This window comes from Marmota flaviventris, chromosome 13 (genome assembly GCF_047511675.1).
Source record: "Marmota flaviventris isolate mMarFla1 chromosome 13, mMarFla1.hap1, whole genome shotgun sequence".
In the NCBI taxonomy this organism is placed as follows: domain Eukaryota; kingdom Metazoa; phylum Chordata; class Mammalia; order Rodentia; family Sciuridae; genus Marmota; species Marmota flaviventris.
The window spans coordinates 101,179,174-101,194,608 of NC_092510.1; the positions used below are offsets into that span (position 1 = coordinate 101,179,174).

Below are 15,435 nucleotides of genomic sequence, written 5' to 3' on the forward strand. Positions count from 1 at the left end.
GGGCAGAGAAAGGGACACTGGGTCAGGGCCATCCTGCTCCCTCCTCTTGCCTTCTCCCCTGGCTGCAAACCAGGCGTCACAAGCCTCGGAGGAGTCCCACGCGCCTGCCGGACACAGAAATGGAGGCCTGGGAGCCAGGGCCCGCCCACGACCTCCCAGGGGTCCCAGGAAGGCAGGCTGAGAAGCCAGCATACTTCCTTACCCTCCTGAGACCCTGGCCAGGAGGTTGCCCAGATGCTGGGCGCGAGTGGAGGACACTGGGCTGCAGGTGCAGGGCCACGGAGGCAGGGGCTCTGGAGCCCTCCAGAAGGCACATCGGGGCCCAGGGCGTGGTGGGGATGGCTGGGACCCCGTGTCGCGTCCAACGCAGCTTGCCAGCACCCTGTTCCTCTGAGGGTTTCACATCCTCTTCCGGTGGCTTTGCGAGGTGCAGGGGCCTGGCTGAGCAAGCACTTGAGCCAGGGAGCAAGACCCAGTTCCTGTCCCTGCTAGGTGCTGCCTCCCTGGGGGACTTGCAGGTTTCCTGATCCGTGATGGTGGGGGTGGGGGGGGGGACATGCAGGAGTTTCAAACTCAAATCTAAACTCCTCCTTCCCCTTCCCAGCAGAGGAGCTGGAGCTCTCTCGCCCCTGAGCTCTCGCCCTAGAGGGCTCCTGCATGCCTCCTTCCAGGAAGGAAGAACTTCCCCGGGTGGGGACTCTCAGGTATGGGTGGGCACTCAGGGGTAGGGGAGCTAGGCAGGGCAAGGAGGGGATCAGAGAAATGGAGCCTGGGGTCTCAGGCAGGCGGGCCCTGGAGCAGCCCCGCCCCACAAACACCCCCATCCGTTTCTGTCCCACCTGGAAGATCCAAATCCTCACCTGCCCAGGCCCGGCCACTTAGGCCAGCTCTGATCCCAGCCTCCACACAGGTCCCTGCCTGGAACCGGGCTGTTCCCTGTATTCTCAGCATTTGGCTGTTCCCAGCAGCTTTCTAGGACCCCTGTGACACTGTGACCCCAGTCCTGGCTGTCCCTGCCAGCCTGCCCCTCCCCGCCCTCTTCTTCACTGACAAGCGTCCTGCTCCTTCCAGGCTTGAGGCCATGTCTCCTGTGGTCAGCGTCACCGAGGTCTCTTGCCACGCTGACCTTCAACCCTATGAAAGCAGCAGGCTGAAGAGCTGCCGCGGCTGGGTTTCAGGCCCCCCTCGCCAGACGAAGCAGGGAGGCCTCTGGGCCTGCTTTCTCATCTGGAAAACGGGCACAAGGGCACGGGTGATGTAGGGTGATGTAATGTGGCCACGCCTGCGGAGGCTGTGCACGCGGTCTGGGCTCTGCAGCACGGAGGGGTCCTGTACAGTGGCCCACACTGGACAGACAGCAGACGTTGGTGGGTGCGGCCAGTGCACCAGGAGTGCCTCGGCCTGGCTCCCACTGGGGGGCTCTGCAGTGGGGCCCCCACTTGGGGGAACTCGGGGTGTCTGCTGATGTAAAAGCAAACACAAGAGGGTGCTCGGCCCCGGAGAGGGGAGGCTAGGGGTGGCAGGCACGCAGGCGCTGGTCCCCAGGGGCTGAGCCCTGGCAGGCCTCACAGATCTGCACCCCACCACTCCCCCAGAGCTGGACTGTCCTTGCCCTCAGTCTCTCCCCCCATCATTAAAGGCTTGGACACGTGACAGTGGGCGTGGCTTGGCGAGGCTGGGCTGCAGTGGCAGGTTTACTAGGGAGCTTCTGGACGCAAGGCGGGAGGTTGGAGGGCCTTCCCTCTGCCTCAGTTTCTTTGTCGGTGAAGTGTGACTTCTGGGCCCAGTGCCACGGAAAGGGTGAGGGGGCTGGAAAGGAGTGTCGACCGCAGCCACGTGTTTGGGCTTAAGAGAGGCCTGCAGAGGAGGCACCCAGCTTCATGAGCAGAGGAGGGGCAGGGGACCAAGAGGGACCAGTCTGCTTTTGGGTGTGTGTTAGTGCCACTGATGGCCAGGCATTTATTGAGCGCCACCAGGGACCAGGCCCCGCACAGGCCCACATCTCCAATACAGGCTCCCTGTCCTTCTCTAAGAGCCACGGGCTTCCCAAGTCCATGGCCCTGGGGTTCTCCCCTCAACCTCTGGCCTGGGGCCGCCCCAGGCGATTCCTTCCCAGCAAGGCCAGGTGCCCTGGGGCGGCAGACACTGAGCTTGGGAAGGGCTGGGAAGGCCCAAGGGCCTGAATCACAGAGCCAAAGAGGCAGGACCAGCTGCTGCTCAGAAACGCAGGAGCCACAGGATGGGTGGCGCCCATCAGGAGGGGAGGAGCCAGTGGCCGCCACCACCCCCCCAGCGAGGGGGAGAGCAGGCCCTTTGTTCCCAGCCGGCCTGGTGCCACATGATGCACCACATCACTGTCACTGCCTGGAACGGAGACAAGCCGGCTGGGGGCTGGGGTCAGCCAGGGGAGCTCCGCCTGCACCCCCACCACTCAGGTCCCGAGCAGTGAAGACAGCACTGCCCGGCAGCACCTGGCCAGTGCTGCAGGTGGCCAAGGTGCTCTGCCCCCAGCCAGCTGGCCCCGGGATGATGCACTGGCCATGCCCACACAGGCCAGAATCCTGGAAACACAGGCCAGAATCCTGGAAACGCAGGCCCAGCCTTTCCTGGGGGCCAGCTACTGCATCGGGGCTCTGCTCCCCTTCCAGGTGGGGGCAGGCCTGGCCGGTGCGAGCCGTTGTTTGTAAACACTCGTGGCCGTCGCTAGGAGCTGTGACTCAGAGCTGGAACAGTGACTCCTCCATGAGCTGTTTACTCAGCACAACATCCTGTCCAGGAAGCAGACAGCTCCTCTTCCTGCAGCCTGCTGACCTGACTTGGGTCCTGCAGGGGGTCAAACCCAGCTCCCTTCCCTGGTTTCTGGGAACTGGGTCCATCATGAAGTCACTCAACACACACTCCCGGCCAGGCTGGCTTTGCTATGGAGGGGCGTGCTGCACCCTGCAGGAGACACACCTAGCTCCGGGGCGGGTGCAGGGTGCATCCAGGCCTCTGAGGCTTTGACTGCTAGACTCCCAGGGACCAGGGCTCTGAACTCATCTGTACCTTGCTTACCCACTCACAGTTAGAAGCTTTGGAGGCAGAGTAGCTCCTGATGCCCTTTGTTCCTCAGAGCCCTGCCTTTAGCACCCTTCAGTGAGAACAAAGCACTTCTCTACACAGCCATCTGTGTAGAGTGATGCCATAGTCACTGAGGCCCAGAGAGAGCAAACAACTTGCCTGAGGTCACACAGCATATCAGTGCCAAGTTCAGACGTAAGCCTGCTCTGGCCCCAGGCTGCTTATTTTCCTTTATTCTTTACTCTGCACTGAGTTAAAGATCACAAATGATTTGTAAGCTGGGCAATGTGGCACGTGACTGTAATCCCAGCCTCTTGGGAGGCTGAGGCAGGAGGATGTCAAGCTCAAGGCCAGAGTGGGAAACTTAGTGAGACCCTGTCTAAAAACCAAATAAAAAGGTCTGGAGGTGCAGTTCAGTGCTTTCCTAGTGTGTTTGAGGCCCTGGGTTCAATCCTCAGAACCACAAAAATAACACAACAAACAAAAACCCCACAGATTTGTGACCCACAAAACACAGGCAGAGGTGGGGCTGTGGATGCTGGGCTGGGGCAAGTGGTCTGTCCCACTTAGGCCCAGGCTCAGGACTCTGACTTCCTCGATCCCTGATCACTGCGGCCCAACCCTGGTGCCTAACTGGACCACAGCATTCCTGCCAGGCACTGCCAGAGGGAATGACATTCATCATCCAGGGTTGACGTGGGTTTGGCTGACAGGCCTGGGGCAGCAGCTCAGAGACAACAAAACTCACCCAGAGTCACACAGCAGAGCAGTGCTCTGATCTCACCTGGACTCGCAACTGGCATTTCCATCTGCCCTGCCTGTGACTTGACCTTCCTGGTGCCCTCTCTGGGCAGAGGGAGGACCTCAGGGTCCTGGTTTACAGGAAGGCCAATAGGGTGGGGACAGAGTCTCAGAGGGACTGGTGGAAGGCTGCATACCTCAATGGGGTGGCCCCTTCCCCTGCTCCAGGCCAAGGAGAACAGGGCCCCTGGGGATGGTGCGAACACAGGACGCCCCTGCAGAGGCTGCGGGAGCTGGGAAAGGCCACACGGGGCTGCGCTTGCCCTGGCAGCTGAGGGTGCCCTGCCCTGGGCGGAACCGCAACCCCTGGGCTGACTCACCCACCACAGGTCCCTGCCCGCCCGCCTGCTTGCCTGCCCGCTGCCCTCTAGGAGCCACTGGTCCCGGGGCTCACCCAGAAGCCAGGGCTCCGAGGATCCAGCAGCACCAAGGGCACGGGCAGCTCCCTACCCCACGCTGGGCCTGCCCCTCAGGAAGCCCTGAGAGTCCCAAGGCCCAGCGGGAAGTATCCAGGAGCAGCTGTGGGCTGGGGGTTCAAGTCTAAACCCCAGCTGCTCATGTGCTTGTTGGGTGAGACTGTCACAGGCTGGGCGCTTACTGTCCCTGGCTGCACCTTGGTCTTAGCCCACAAAGGGGACTAAAATCTGCCTCAAACAGGCTGCAGAGTGAAAGGAATATCCGTTGGGAAGCGCCTAGGATGGGGCCTGCATGGGCCGCGTGTTCAGTATACGGGCCCTTTTTATTTCGAGGCCTGGGGATTGGACTCAGGGGCTTTCCTGAGCCACACAGCAGCCCTTTTTACTTTGAAACAGAGTCTTGCTAAGTTGTCCAGGCTGGCTTCAAATTTGGGGTCCTCCTGCCTCGGCCTCCCAAGTCTCTGGGATCACAGGTGTGCACCGTGAGGGACTGGGTTCTCACTTTTAATTCAGAACTGGACGAGACTGCTGCAAGCCGCGTCTGAAGTACTGTAGCAATGTCGGGTGGCCATCCGAGTCTCTAAGCACTGTCAACTTGTTTGTGTAGAGGACGGGCAACAGGATTCACAGCTGGCACCATCTAAATACAACAGAGCGCCCCGGGGCACAATGACCGTTCGCGTGCGTGGTTGTGGCACGAATTTACCGAGCACCTACTAGGTGTTGGGCACTGTTCCAGGGCTGGCGATATTTCAGGGAACAAAATTGATAAAAACCACCTCTGCCCCTGGGGGTGTAATATGTGAAACAGGCTTGAAAGTGAGGCGGCCACAGAACAGGGCAGGGGCACTGGCACAGGGAGGGGACTGCGTGACCTCCTCAGGGCCAGGTGAGCTGTGGGAACAGCAGGGTGGGGGCTCCAAGGAGGGCCCTGAAAAATAACTCATCTACTGTGGAGTCACTTGCTTCCTGCCTCGGGCACAGAGAGTGGCACGAAGCTCCCTGGGCAGCCACATGAGTGCTGTTCTCCCATCTATGCCCAAGCGCCCAGCATGAAGCCTAGCCTGGGGAGGGCCTGGCCACCGTGAGAGGCCAACGGGTGAGTCGGCACAACCACACACCAGAGGGAGGAGCACTGGTTCCAACCCTGGCTCCTTCCCTCTTTAAAATGGGCAGGTGGGGATTTGGGACGGAAGATCCTAGAGAGCAGGGACTCTTGCCCACGCACAGCTGCCTGGCCTGGTCCCCGGCACACAGCGGGCTCTGACCAAATGCCCACATCAACAAGTGGACTCCATGGTCCTGAGGGCTCCTGCAGCCTCAGAATGCCTGGACGCTAGAATATTCAGAATTCCTCCTGGGAGGTCACCAGGGGAGCCTGGAAGCTGAGCAAGGCTGGAGGGAGCTGAGCGGCCGCAGGGAAGGGTCCACGTGCCTGCCCAGCCATCCCCACGGACGGGCCTTCCAGAGCCAGGCTGAGAGCCAGAGGCAGGAGAGCCCGGCAGCGGGTGGGAGGAGGTGCAGCCAGGCCTTCTGGGAAGCAGGAGCCCTTTTTCTTAGAAGCTGGGCCTAGAGGTTCCTGGAAGCCAGCCTACCCTGGATGTCCACCCACCTGCCCTGGCTCAGTGCAGGGGATGCCCCCTTAGATTCCTGGCCAGGAGCAGCTCTTGGGGAGTGGGTCCCCGCCGTTGGCTTAGCCTGGAGAGGCAGAGGGTGCAGGGCTGAGCTCACGGTCAGGCACTTGTGTCCAGCAGGCCTGGTCACCCGGCACCAGAAGAGTCAGGACAAATGGGCCCTTGTGGTGCAGGAGCTGCCTGCTGTGCCAGGGACACTGTGTGCCCAGGGTTGCTACCAGCCTGCTGCTCGGGCCTGGGAAGCAGGGCTACCCTCTCAGAAGGGGACCTCCTAAGCTGTACTGGCCTCTGGAGAGGGCTTGGGACTCAGCTGGCTGCTGGGAGGTGGGGCTGGTGCCCATTGCCCTCTTTCTCACAGTCCTTTTCCAGCAAGGACATCCCCCAGGCTGGGAGGTGGCGGTGCCTTGGGCTGTGAAGCCCAGAAGCTGCCTGTCCCTAGCCTCTGTCTATGTGTCCCAGGCACCGTGCCAAGCACTTTCTCACCATCACAACCCGGGAGCTGCGCACAGTTACTGACCAGATGATAAACTGACACTCAGGGGCTAAGGGCAGTGCTGAGATGTCAGGATTCCCCATGGCCAAGGCTTGGGCTCGATGCTTTGAAAAAGCAAAGTCACATGCATGTGCGTGCGCGCGCATCCCCCCCCCCCCCACACACACACTTGGGATCATGGGCTCTCCATCCCCAGGCCCCAGCCAGGTGTCCCCACATGCAGCCTTACTCGTCCCTTCACGTGAGCTTCCTTAGCCACCTACAGCGTGCAGAACCCAGGTATGTGCCCACCCTGACACACATCTCTCAAACCTAGGCATGGCCATCCAAAGTCAGGGAGATGCTCCCAGGACAGACACACACACACACCATGTGCACACCCCTCATGTCCGTCACAGGACAGGAGCACAGCCTGCCCCTGCAGGCCCAGAGGCCCTGGATGTACAACCTTGCCCTGCACATCTGCCAAAAATGAATGTGACCCAGAACACATTCCCCAGCGCCTGCAGCCAGCTCCTGTGCCTGTCACTGCCGGCCCCTGGCAGGGCTGTCGAAGGGGCGGGGGCTCGTGCTCTACCAGGGATCCCTGGGCCCAGCTCCTGGGGAGGAAATCCTCTTGGAAACCCAAAGAACTTCAAGCGTCTGCTCCGAGGAACAGGGGGCGGTGCTGCCAGCTCAGCCCTTCCCATGGGCACAACCTGCCTGGCCCTGCCCCCAGCCTCAGCTGTCACCTCTCTGCCCACACAGGGCTTCAGTCTAGGTGGGCTGCCTCACCCCTGAACTCCAGCTCTGGGCAGCTAGAGGGTCAGGAGCTTGGACATGGCCCCAGAGAAGTGGGATCAGGTGGGGCTCCCCGAGACGGGGCCACCCACTCAGCATTTGTCTGAAAACACTAGTGGATTCGACTCAGGGTCGGCACGTGTCCCTGTCTCTTGCCTGCACCCAGCTCCCCAAGACTGGCCACCTGCCTTGGGTGTGGGGGGACAGACATCCCTGCACCTGTGGAGGGCCTGCAGGTGCCATAGGAACACCCCACACATTCCACATCTAAGCCTCTGCAGGTGAGGTGCTGGGGCTCCTCCTCCTCCAGCCCCTTGACCTCTGCACAGCCCAGAACTCCTGGGGACTGCTGTTCCTTGCAGACAGGGACAGATGATTGAGATAATCAGGGCTGGGCCACATTTCCACATGGGTGGGGTGGGAGCAAGAATCTCTTTGGAATGGATTCAGTTCAGGTGGTGGCAGCCCTAGGGGCTTAACCCCCCAGCCCACCTTCTGGCCCTTCCAGTTTGAGCTTGACATTTACAGGAAAAGGGTATGAGCCCCCACCCCCAAGTTCCTGGGAATAAGACGCCTGGGGTCAGGATGGAGTCCTAAGTGGGAGGGGGGAGGGGGAGCTCCTGGACTCAGGGCCGCTCCCTGACCAAGGGTCCTCCTGACTGGACACACCCTCCCCTCCCCTGGTGCTTGGTACACAGAGGTTGCAGGGGCACCTGGGACCTCAGGTGATGTGCGGAGGAGGTCCATCTTCTAGGGCACACAAACAACAAAAGCTGTCAAAGCGGCCTTGAGGCTGTGTCTTTGGTTTTTTGAAGCATTTCCAATTTTTTAAAATATGGTTTATGTTATATATTTTCTATTAGTTTGGAGGGGACAGTCTGGGAGAGGGCGGCTTCTCTGGGTTGTCCTGCTTCCTCCTTTCCTGGGCTCCTTCCTCTGCTGAGCGTAGACACACATCCAGCCTGCGAGCACAGCGTCTGCTCTCTGGCTGGGGGGCGCTCACGGTGCTGTGCACTTTGGCACTGCTGGTGTGAGGTGAGTTCGTGCCAACTGGGGGGGGCAGGGAGAGAGAAGAGCCTGGTTCCCTCCCCAGGGGAGCCGATTCTGGATCCCAGCCCAGAGAGAGGGAAGGAGGACGGGAGAAGGGATGCCCCAGCCTGCGGTGCAGGCCCCCCCTTCCCGCCGCTGGGGCCTGAGCAGTCTTCAGGGGATCAGCTGTGCAGGTGGTGATGCAAGCGCCAGACAGGGCCAGGAGGCCAACTGGTGCAGAGGGTGGGTGAGGGCTGTGCCCTCAAAGCTCTTCCTACCCTAGCTGTGGCTCACGGTGCTGGCCTGAGTGCTCTGGGGGCATCCAGCATGAATATGGGGCACTCCGCCTCCCAGGCCACCATCTGCAAGCCTCAGCCCGCTCCTGTGCCTACTTGCAATCCACCTGGTGCCCCAGTGATCACACATGCACCTGGCACTGGCAGAGGCAGAAGAGATGAGGGTCCCAGAGCCTCTGGACTCTGGAGCTGGGCATGTCTCTCCTGTCCAGGGAGGCTCAGGAGTGAGGTCATAGCCCAAGGTCACAGAGACCAGTTGAGTCAGACTAGAATCCTGGCTCTGCAGGGCACAGGGAAACCCTGTGGGTGCAATGGTCACCAACAGTCACGCCCCTCACTGCCATCCCCAGGGAGATGGTCTGAGGGCAAGTGGACTCGCATCTCACTCTCTGAGGTCCAGCCTGCCTGGCCTGCCCCCATCTGCCCTCTCTCCTCCCTCTGCTGTCGGCCCTTTCCCTCGGCAGGGGCTGCAGGGCCTTGCTCCCTCCCAGCTAACACCCTGTGTCCTCAGGCAGCCTTCCAGCACACAGGTGGGGCCCACAGGGCCAGGCCTCCTGACCCCCTTAGGCAGGCAGGAGTGTGTATTTTCCTCCTGGGCAGGGAGGGGAAAGGACAGGGGCTGGGAAGGGGACATACCAGGTGCAGAGGGTTTCTAGGACACCCAGTAAGAAGCACAAGCTGGGATTCCCACCCAGGGTCCTGCTCCGCAGCCTGTGTGGCACAGTGTTCCCCTGAGGGCCTGGTCTGCTGCCGAGATGGACTGGGCAAGGTGGAGGGCAGGCCCTGGCCCCCACCCTCGCACCCAAGGCCCCAGAAGAGGGGTAGATGGGACACAGATGGGGAAACTGCGGCCAGGGAGAAGGAACACGCTAAAGTCAGTCTCAAAGCTGGCCCAGAACCACAGCTCTACTGCAGGGCTGCACCTGAGCCACACCTGCCCTACCATTCTGTGCCACGTCCAGGGAGCTCAGGGCTGGGGGGGGCAAGGCATCATCCTGCCATCCCCCACCTGGCTGGCATGGCCCCATTCACTGTGCCTTCTGACTGAATGTTCTGACTCCGACACCATCAACTGTGGCAAAGGTATACGGGAAATGGCCTCCATTGCTAGGGGACTGGCCCAGTGTCAGGAGGCTGGCAGGGCGGGGTGATGGGGAGCAGGAGAGAACGGGGTTTCCCTCAGGAAGGATCCAGGGGGCGGACGGTGGACCAGCTATGAGAAATACCTAGCAAACTCAGAACTGTGGGCCACACACAGGCCACTGGAAAGCCCCTAGCCCTGAGCCTTCCTGCAGGCAAGTATTTTGGGGGCCTGAAGTTGCCTAGCAACTGTTTCAGGTTGCCACGGGAACGATCTCTTCTTCTGGGGCTTGTCATTTTTAGGGGGTGCCGTAATGCTTCCCACACCCTTTCCTCTCTACAGCCTCACCCCAGCCTAGCTGCCCTGGGAAGGGACACAGAGGGTTCCTAAGCTCACCCCACTCCCTGAGGGCCCCTCCCAGTCCTGGCCCTAGAAGCCTCTGAAGCTCTAACCCAAGAACCTGAGAAAATGCAGAGAGAGAGAGTCCAAGGTCTTCCTGAGGGTGGGAAGGGAGGAGAGGCTCCCAAGGCCTTCATCTGCAGTCACTGCTGACCCACCTTGGGGGCTCTGCCTGCCCCGCCCTGACCACTGGAAGCCCACTGTAACTGGAAGGAATGTGGTCCCAGCCCTGGTGCCTGGCCTGGATGGGGCTTGTCTGAAAACAGGTTCCCACCTTGCTGTGGAGTCCCTTCCCCTTTGGGTGCCTGGGTGTCCCCACCAGAGCAAGGATGCCAGTCTGGCATATCTCAGGGTGCCAGGCAGATATGCAAGACCAGGTGCAGGGACAGTGGGAGGGGCTTTCATGACAGGTACCTCCAGAGCCCAGGACAGAGGTATACACGGGCCTGGGAAGAACCCTGCAGAACATGGCTCCTTGTTTGGTGTGGGAGTGTGACCTGCTACACTGCTCATGGCAGAGCCAAGGTGGCCCCAGGTCCCAAGGCTCCCATCCACAGCTTTCCACAGAGCGGCTGCCCACCCCACACCCCGGCTCCGCCGTCTTTTTACGCCCCCTGAGCCAGGGGCCTAGGTGCTCTGCACAAAAGCCCCCCTGGAAGGCTGCTGGGAATCAACCAAGGACCAGCAGCCCAGGGCTGAGACGGTGAAAGGGGCAGGGGGATGATGACAAGAATGGCCTCCACTCCCGGGGGCACTCTGCCCCATCTCACTGATGTCCACGGGAGCCCTGGCCATGGTGGGGGGCCCAGGCTGCACCTCAGCCCACACTGGCCTACCCCTCTTGCATTTCTAGGAGGATCATGCTGAGCCCTACCAGGTATAGCAAGGCAAACTGGGCAGCACCAGGCCCTGCATGGACAGCCTACCGGGCCCGTGGCCACCTTCCATGGGCCCCCATACCTGGGACCTGAGGATGCCCTGCTGTAACAGGAGAGCTGTTTGGAAACCTCAGGTGTAATGTAGCTGCAGCGCCCCTGGAAAGGCCGAGAAGGGCCGTCTCAGCTTGCAGGTGCAGAGAAAGAGGAATGCAAACTCCCAGCCCTGGCTCTGGCCCCTCCCTGCCTTCCTTTCAGTTCCTTCCTCTGATACAGGCTCAGCAATAAGTGATCCTCTGTGCTACAGGAGCCATCCTCCCCACCCCAGCCTCCCTCACCAAGTAGCCACCCAGCCACCACCCCATGGCTATCCTGGCTGGCTTGATGTCCTTCTGCATGTGTCATCAAGAATTGATTGTGCTCTGGGCCTGTTCACTGCGAGGTGCTGCCTTCTGGACGCTACCAGCCGGACCTTTTGTCTGCAGCAGCCCAGTGCCGCCACACGGGTCACAGCGCCATCTGCTGGTGCTGCTGGAACAGCCAAAGCAGGCCCCAGTCAGGCCCCCACAATCCCTAGCCAGGGGCCCATTCTGCCACATCCTCAGATCCCCACTGCTTTCCAACCCCATGGACACCTGGCCTTTAGGAGGTAAACCATTCCTGAGACTTGTTATGGGTTGAACTGTGTCCCTCCAAAAGACCCCCTGGTACCTTTGAAAGAGACCTCTTTTAGAAATAGGGTCCTTGCAGATAGTATGAATGTGACTTCATACTGCATTAGGGAGGGCCACTAACTGTGTCCTCACAGTAACAGAAAACCTGACACACACACAGAGGCAGCCATGTGGAGCCACACCTGGAGTGACGCACTTACAGGACAAGGACCTAGAGCTAGGGATTGCCAGCAGCCACCAGAGGTTGGAAGAAGCAGGAAGGATCCTCCCTGGAGCCCTCCGAGAGCACAGCCCTGCCGCACCTTGACCTCACACCTGTGGCCTCCAGGACTGGGAGCGTGCCGGCCTGCTGAGGGGAGCTGGCACTTCATCACAGCTCCAGGACAGTGACAGACACCAGGCCCCACCTGCGAAGAGCCAACCCTGACCACGGGATGCCTCCTTGCAGAAGCCCTCTCAGCGCCCACCCAGGTGGACACCACCTCTCCCAGCCCTGACACCTTTTGGAATGATCCTCATGGCCTCCTCTGGTGGCCCAGGCCAGGAAACCTGTACCATCTGAATGAATGAATGAATTCCTTCGTGACTCTGTTATCTTCAGATGTCCATAAAAGTCCAGGGACAGTGGTGATGGGCTGAAGGGAAGCAAGTGGGTGATGGCAGGTGAGGAGGGGCTGCCTGAGGGGACTCTGGATACCACATCCCCAGCCCCAAGGCTCAGGAGGCAAAGTCATTCAGGTCACCTGTCCTCCTTGTGGCCATCCCCCTGCCCCACATACAATGGGAGTCACTCTAACATCTGCTTCCCTGGGAAATGATGGTGTGTGTGTGAGATGGTGGGCTCAAGTCCCCGGTGGCCACTGCACAAACTCAGAGGTGGAAGACACACAAGGAGGCAGGACTCGAGCACAGAATGCAACCCACGCCAGGCCTGGCTCTGGGGCTGTGCTCCTAAGTAATTTCCTGGTCTGCACCCAAGGTGGGTGAGAAGTGAGCAAACCTGTATCACAGCTTGCAGCCTAAGCCTCCCAGGGACCCCCCATACATTCAGGCTCAAATCCAAATCTTCATCTTAGACCCTACCAAGGCTCCCAGTGACGACTGCCTCCTGGCACACAAGTCCTTGAGTAATCTGCTCTCCCGAGGTGCACTGGATTTGGTTGTGTTCAGGATTTCTGAACAATTCAGTAAGTGACATGAGGCCACTACCAAGATTCACAAAAAACTGTCTTGGTTTTCCTTGGTTGCCTCATTCTGGGGAAGCAAGTGCTGACATCATGCCTGCTACAGAGGTTATGACCCCCACAGAGGATCCCAGACAATGGATACAAGGGATCTAGCCCAAGCTGGACCCTGCCAACACGGAACAAGCTCAGAGGTGCGTTCTCCAGCCCAGCCTTGGTGGAGGCTGCAGCCCAGCCTCCTGAGAGGCCTGGAGGAGATATGCTGGGCTGAGACCTCACCTAATCACACACACCTGCTACGTAGTGAGAGGTGAATTAGGGGGATGCTGCCACACAGCCAGGGACAACTAGAGCGCCTGTGCCTCTTCATACACACAGGTCCTGGAGGGCAGGGCCCATGGCGGTCAATTTAAGGGTCACATCCAGGACCAACATGGTCCTTGCCTGGGGCGAGTGCTCAGGCATAGTATTTAGGGAAAAGATGAGAGGAGGTCTGAGCCCCTCCACACCCCTGAGCAGCTCACACTGTGGCAGGGATACTAGTGATGGAGGTCCCTGGGTGGAAGGCAGGGCACATAGACCATGACCCTGGGCATTCTTTCCTGGCTGCACTTTCTTCATTGGCACTTCTGCCCCCTGGTGGCCAGCACTAGCACTGCAGCCCCAGGCAAGAAACCCAGAAAACAAAACACACACCTTTGTTTGGATGTTGTCAAGGCAGCAGCTCTCCCAGGCCCCAGGAGGCAAAGGAGCAGGACCCAAGGCTCCAAGAGGAACAGGAAGGACCTCAGCAGCCTCACTTGCTCCCCTGTGTCCCTCTGCTGGCCCGAGGTGTCACGCTCACTCAGGAGGCCTCCTCACCCAGCTAGGACAGTGACCCTGCCCACTTCCAAAGGAGGACCCCAGACTCCAACAGGGACAGTCTCTTCCCTGGACCTGAGATGCTGGTCCAGTGTGGGGCAACACTCTGCATGACCCCTACTGTCCTCAGTCCTCCAAGGCCCCCACCTACTGTGTTCAGAAGGACCTCTAGAGAGGACAAAGCATTTTCCAAGGGGCTTGGTGGACAGTGGGTCACTGATGGAGAACTAATGCCATCAGAAACTTCTGGGAGTCTGTGGGACCCTGGAGTCACAAAGGCCAACCACTCCAATTTTCAAAGGGGAAACTAAGACCTCCCCTGTGGCCACCTCCACACCAGGGAAGGACTGCTTAACCTAATTCTAGGTGTCCAGAGTAGTGGACACAGGACCCTGGCCCTGTCCTCTCCGGGCTGCTCTGGGAATGTCCCATGCCAGGCATACTGGGGAATCTTGAGTACCCAGCTGCCTATCAGCAGGGTATGTCCCCACCTCCCAAGCAATGGATCCCTGGCATGTTGCTTCTACCCCTAAGGGTAATCTCCAACCTCTTCCTTCTTTTCCCTTGTCACCTCCCCAGTGTCCCATCTTCTGATACCTAGGAAGTCTGCGTGGTAGGCGTGCGTGTGGATGTCCAGAGTAAAGAGCCCGCCTGGAGGGGGTGGGCAGGGGATTCCCAGGATTTTAGGGGCTCTCATTCCCAAAGCAAACCCCAAAGGAGGACTGAGCCGCGGCCCAGGAAGCAGGAGCCCTTCCTTCGCGGCTGGACTCTGCCACCTGGCGTGCCCTGGCCGGTCCCTCGAGACCCTGCCTCTTTCCTGGCTCAGTTTCCCAATTGTACCAGGAGCGGTGGACGCGGAACTGCGTAAGCGCGCGCTCTGCGTGGATGCGGCGCCGGCTCCCTCCCCCGGTGGGCGTGGGCGGGGGTTGCGGGCCGCCTCCACCCGCGGGCGGGCGGGCGGCCGGCCGGCTGGCCGGCTGGCGCGGACTCACCTGGCAATCTACCATCATCCTCAGCCTCCGCAGCTCATCGCCGGCCCCAGGGCGGGCCCGGGGCTCGCAGAGACCGTTCGCCTCGGCCCGCGCGCGGCGCAGGGGGGCGTCCGGCTGCGGGGCTCATGGCGCGGCCTCGCGTCCCCGCCGGGCCCGGGGCTCCGCGGCCGTCGCCGTCGCCGCCAGCGCCGCTCCCATTGTCTGCGCCTGCCGCGCTGCCGGCCGCTCGGGCCCCGCGCTCGGTTCCTCCCGGGCTCCCGGGGCTCGGGCCGGGTGGGCGGGGACAGCGGGGACAGCACGGCCCCGCCCCGGCCCCGCCCCGGCCGTCGCAGGTGCGAGGCGCGGGCCCGCTCTCGAGCTCGGGGGCGCGCTCGGCCTCCCTGCGTCGGGCGCACGCGGCTGGACCCCGCGCTGCGCGTCCAGTCTTGCGTCCACAGCCCGGCGCGCACACGGGGCCTGCGCGGGACCGCGGGCGGCGCGCGCACGTGACCCCGCCTCGCGCCGCGCACGCGTCACGCACCGAGTGCTCGGCTTGGCCGGTCTCACATGTCCTTCCGCCCTAGCCGCCTGCGCTGTTCCCCAACCCTCTGCGACCTAGTACCACAGTCACCGTCGCCAGGTGGGGACTGCTGAGCTGGGTGCCCCTGCAGAGCCTGCAGTCGCCAATTATACACCCTCACCCTGTCAGGCGCGTACCCAGTGCCACCTGCTGTGTGGATGGCTGGGGTCAGGGGAACTTGAGAAGACCAGACTCAGGTCAGGTCAGGTAGCCCCCTCCTCTCCTATTCGCCCATCCTTTCCCTTCTGTGACACGACTAGATCCAGCCTGTCCCATAGGTGTAAGGGGGACAATTGGGAAC

The 15,435-nt window shown here is 61.0% G+C and overlaps 1 protein-coding gene across 1 annotated transcript in view; it reads right to left on the reverse strand.

The window, feature by feature from the left end:
- Nucleotides 1-14,682, reverse strand: part of Ralgds (ral guanine nucleotide dissociation stimulator) — a 41,174-nt gene extending 26,492 nt beyond the window's left edge. The window contains exon 1 of the mRNA XM_071601117.1: nt 14,576-14,682. Coding sequence (XP_071457218.1) covers nt 14,576-14,593 — 18 coding nt within the window. The 5' untranslated portion in view covers nt 14,594-14,682. The remainder of the gene's footprint in view (nt 1-14,575) is intronic.
- Nucleotides 14,683-15,435: the final 753 nt, after the last annotated feature.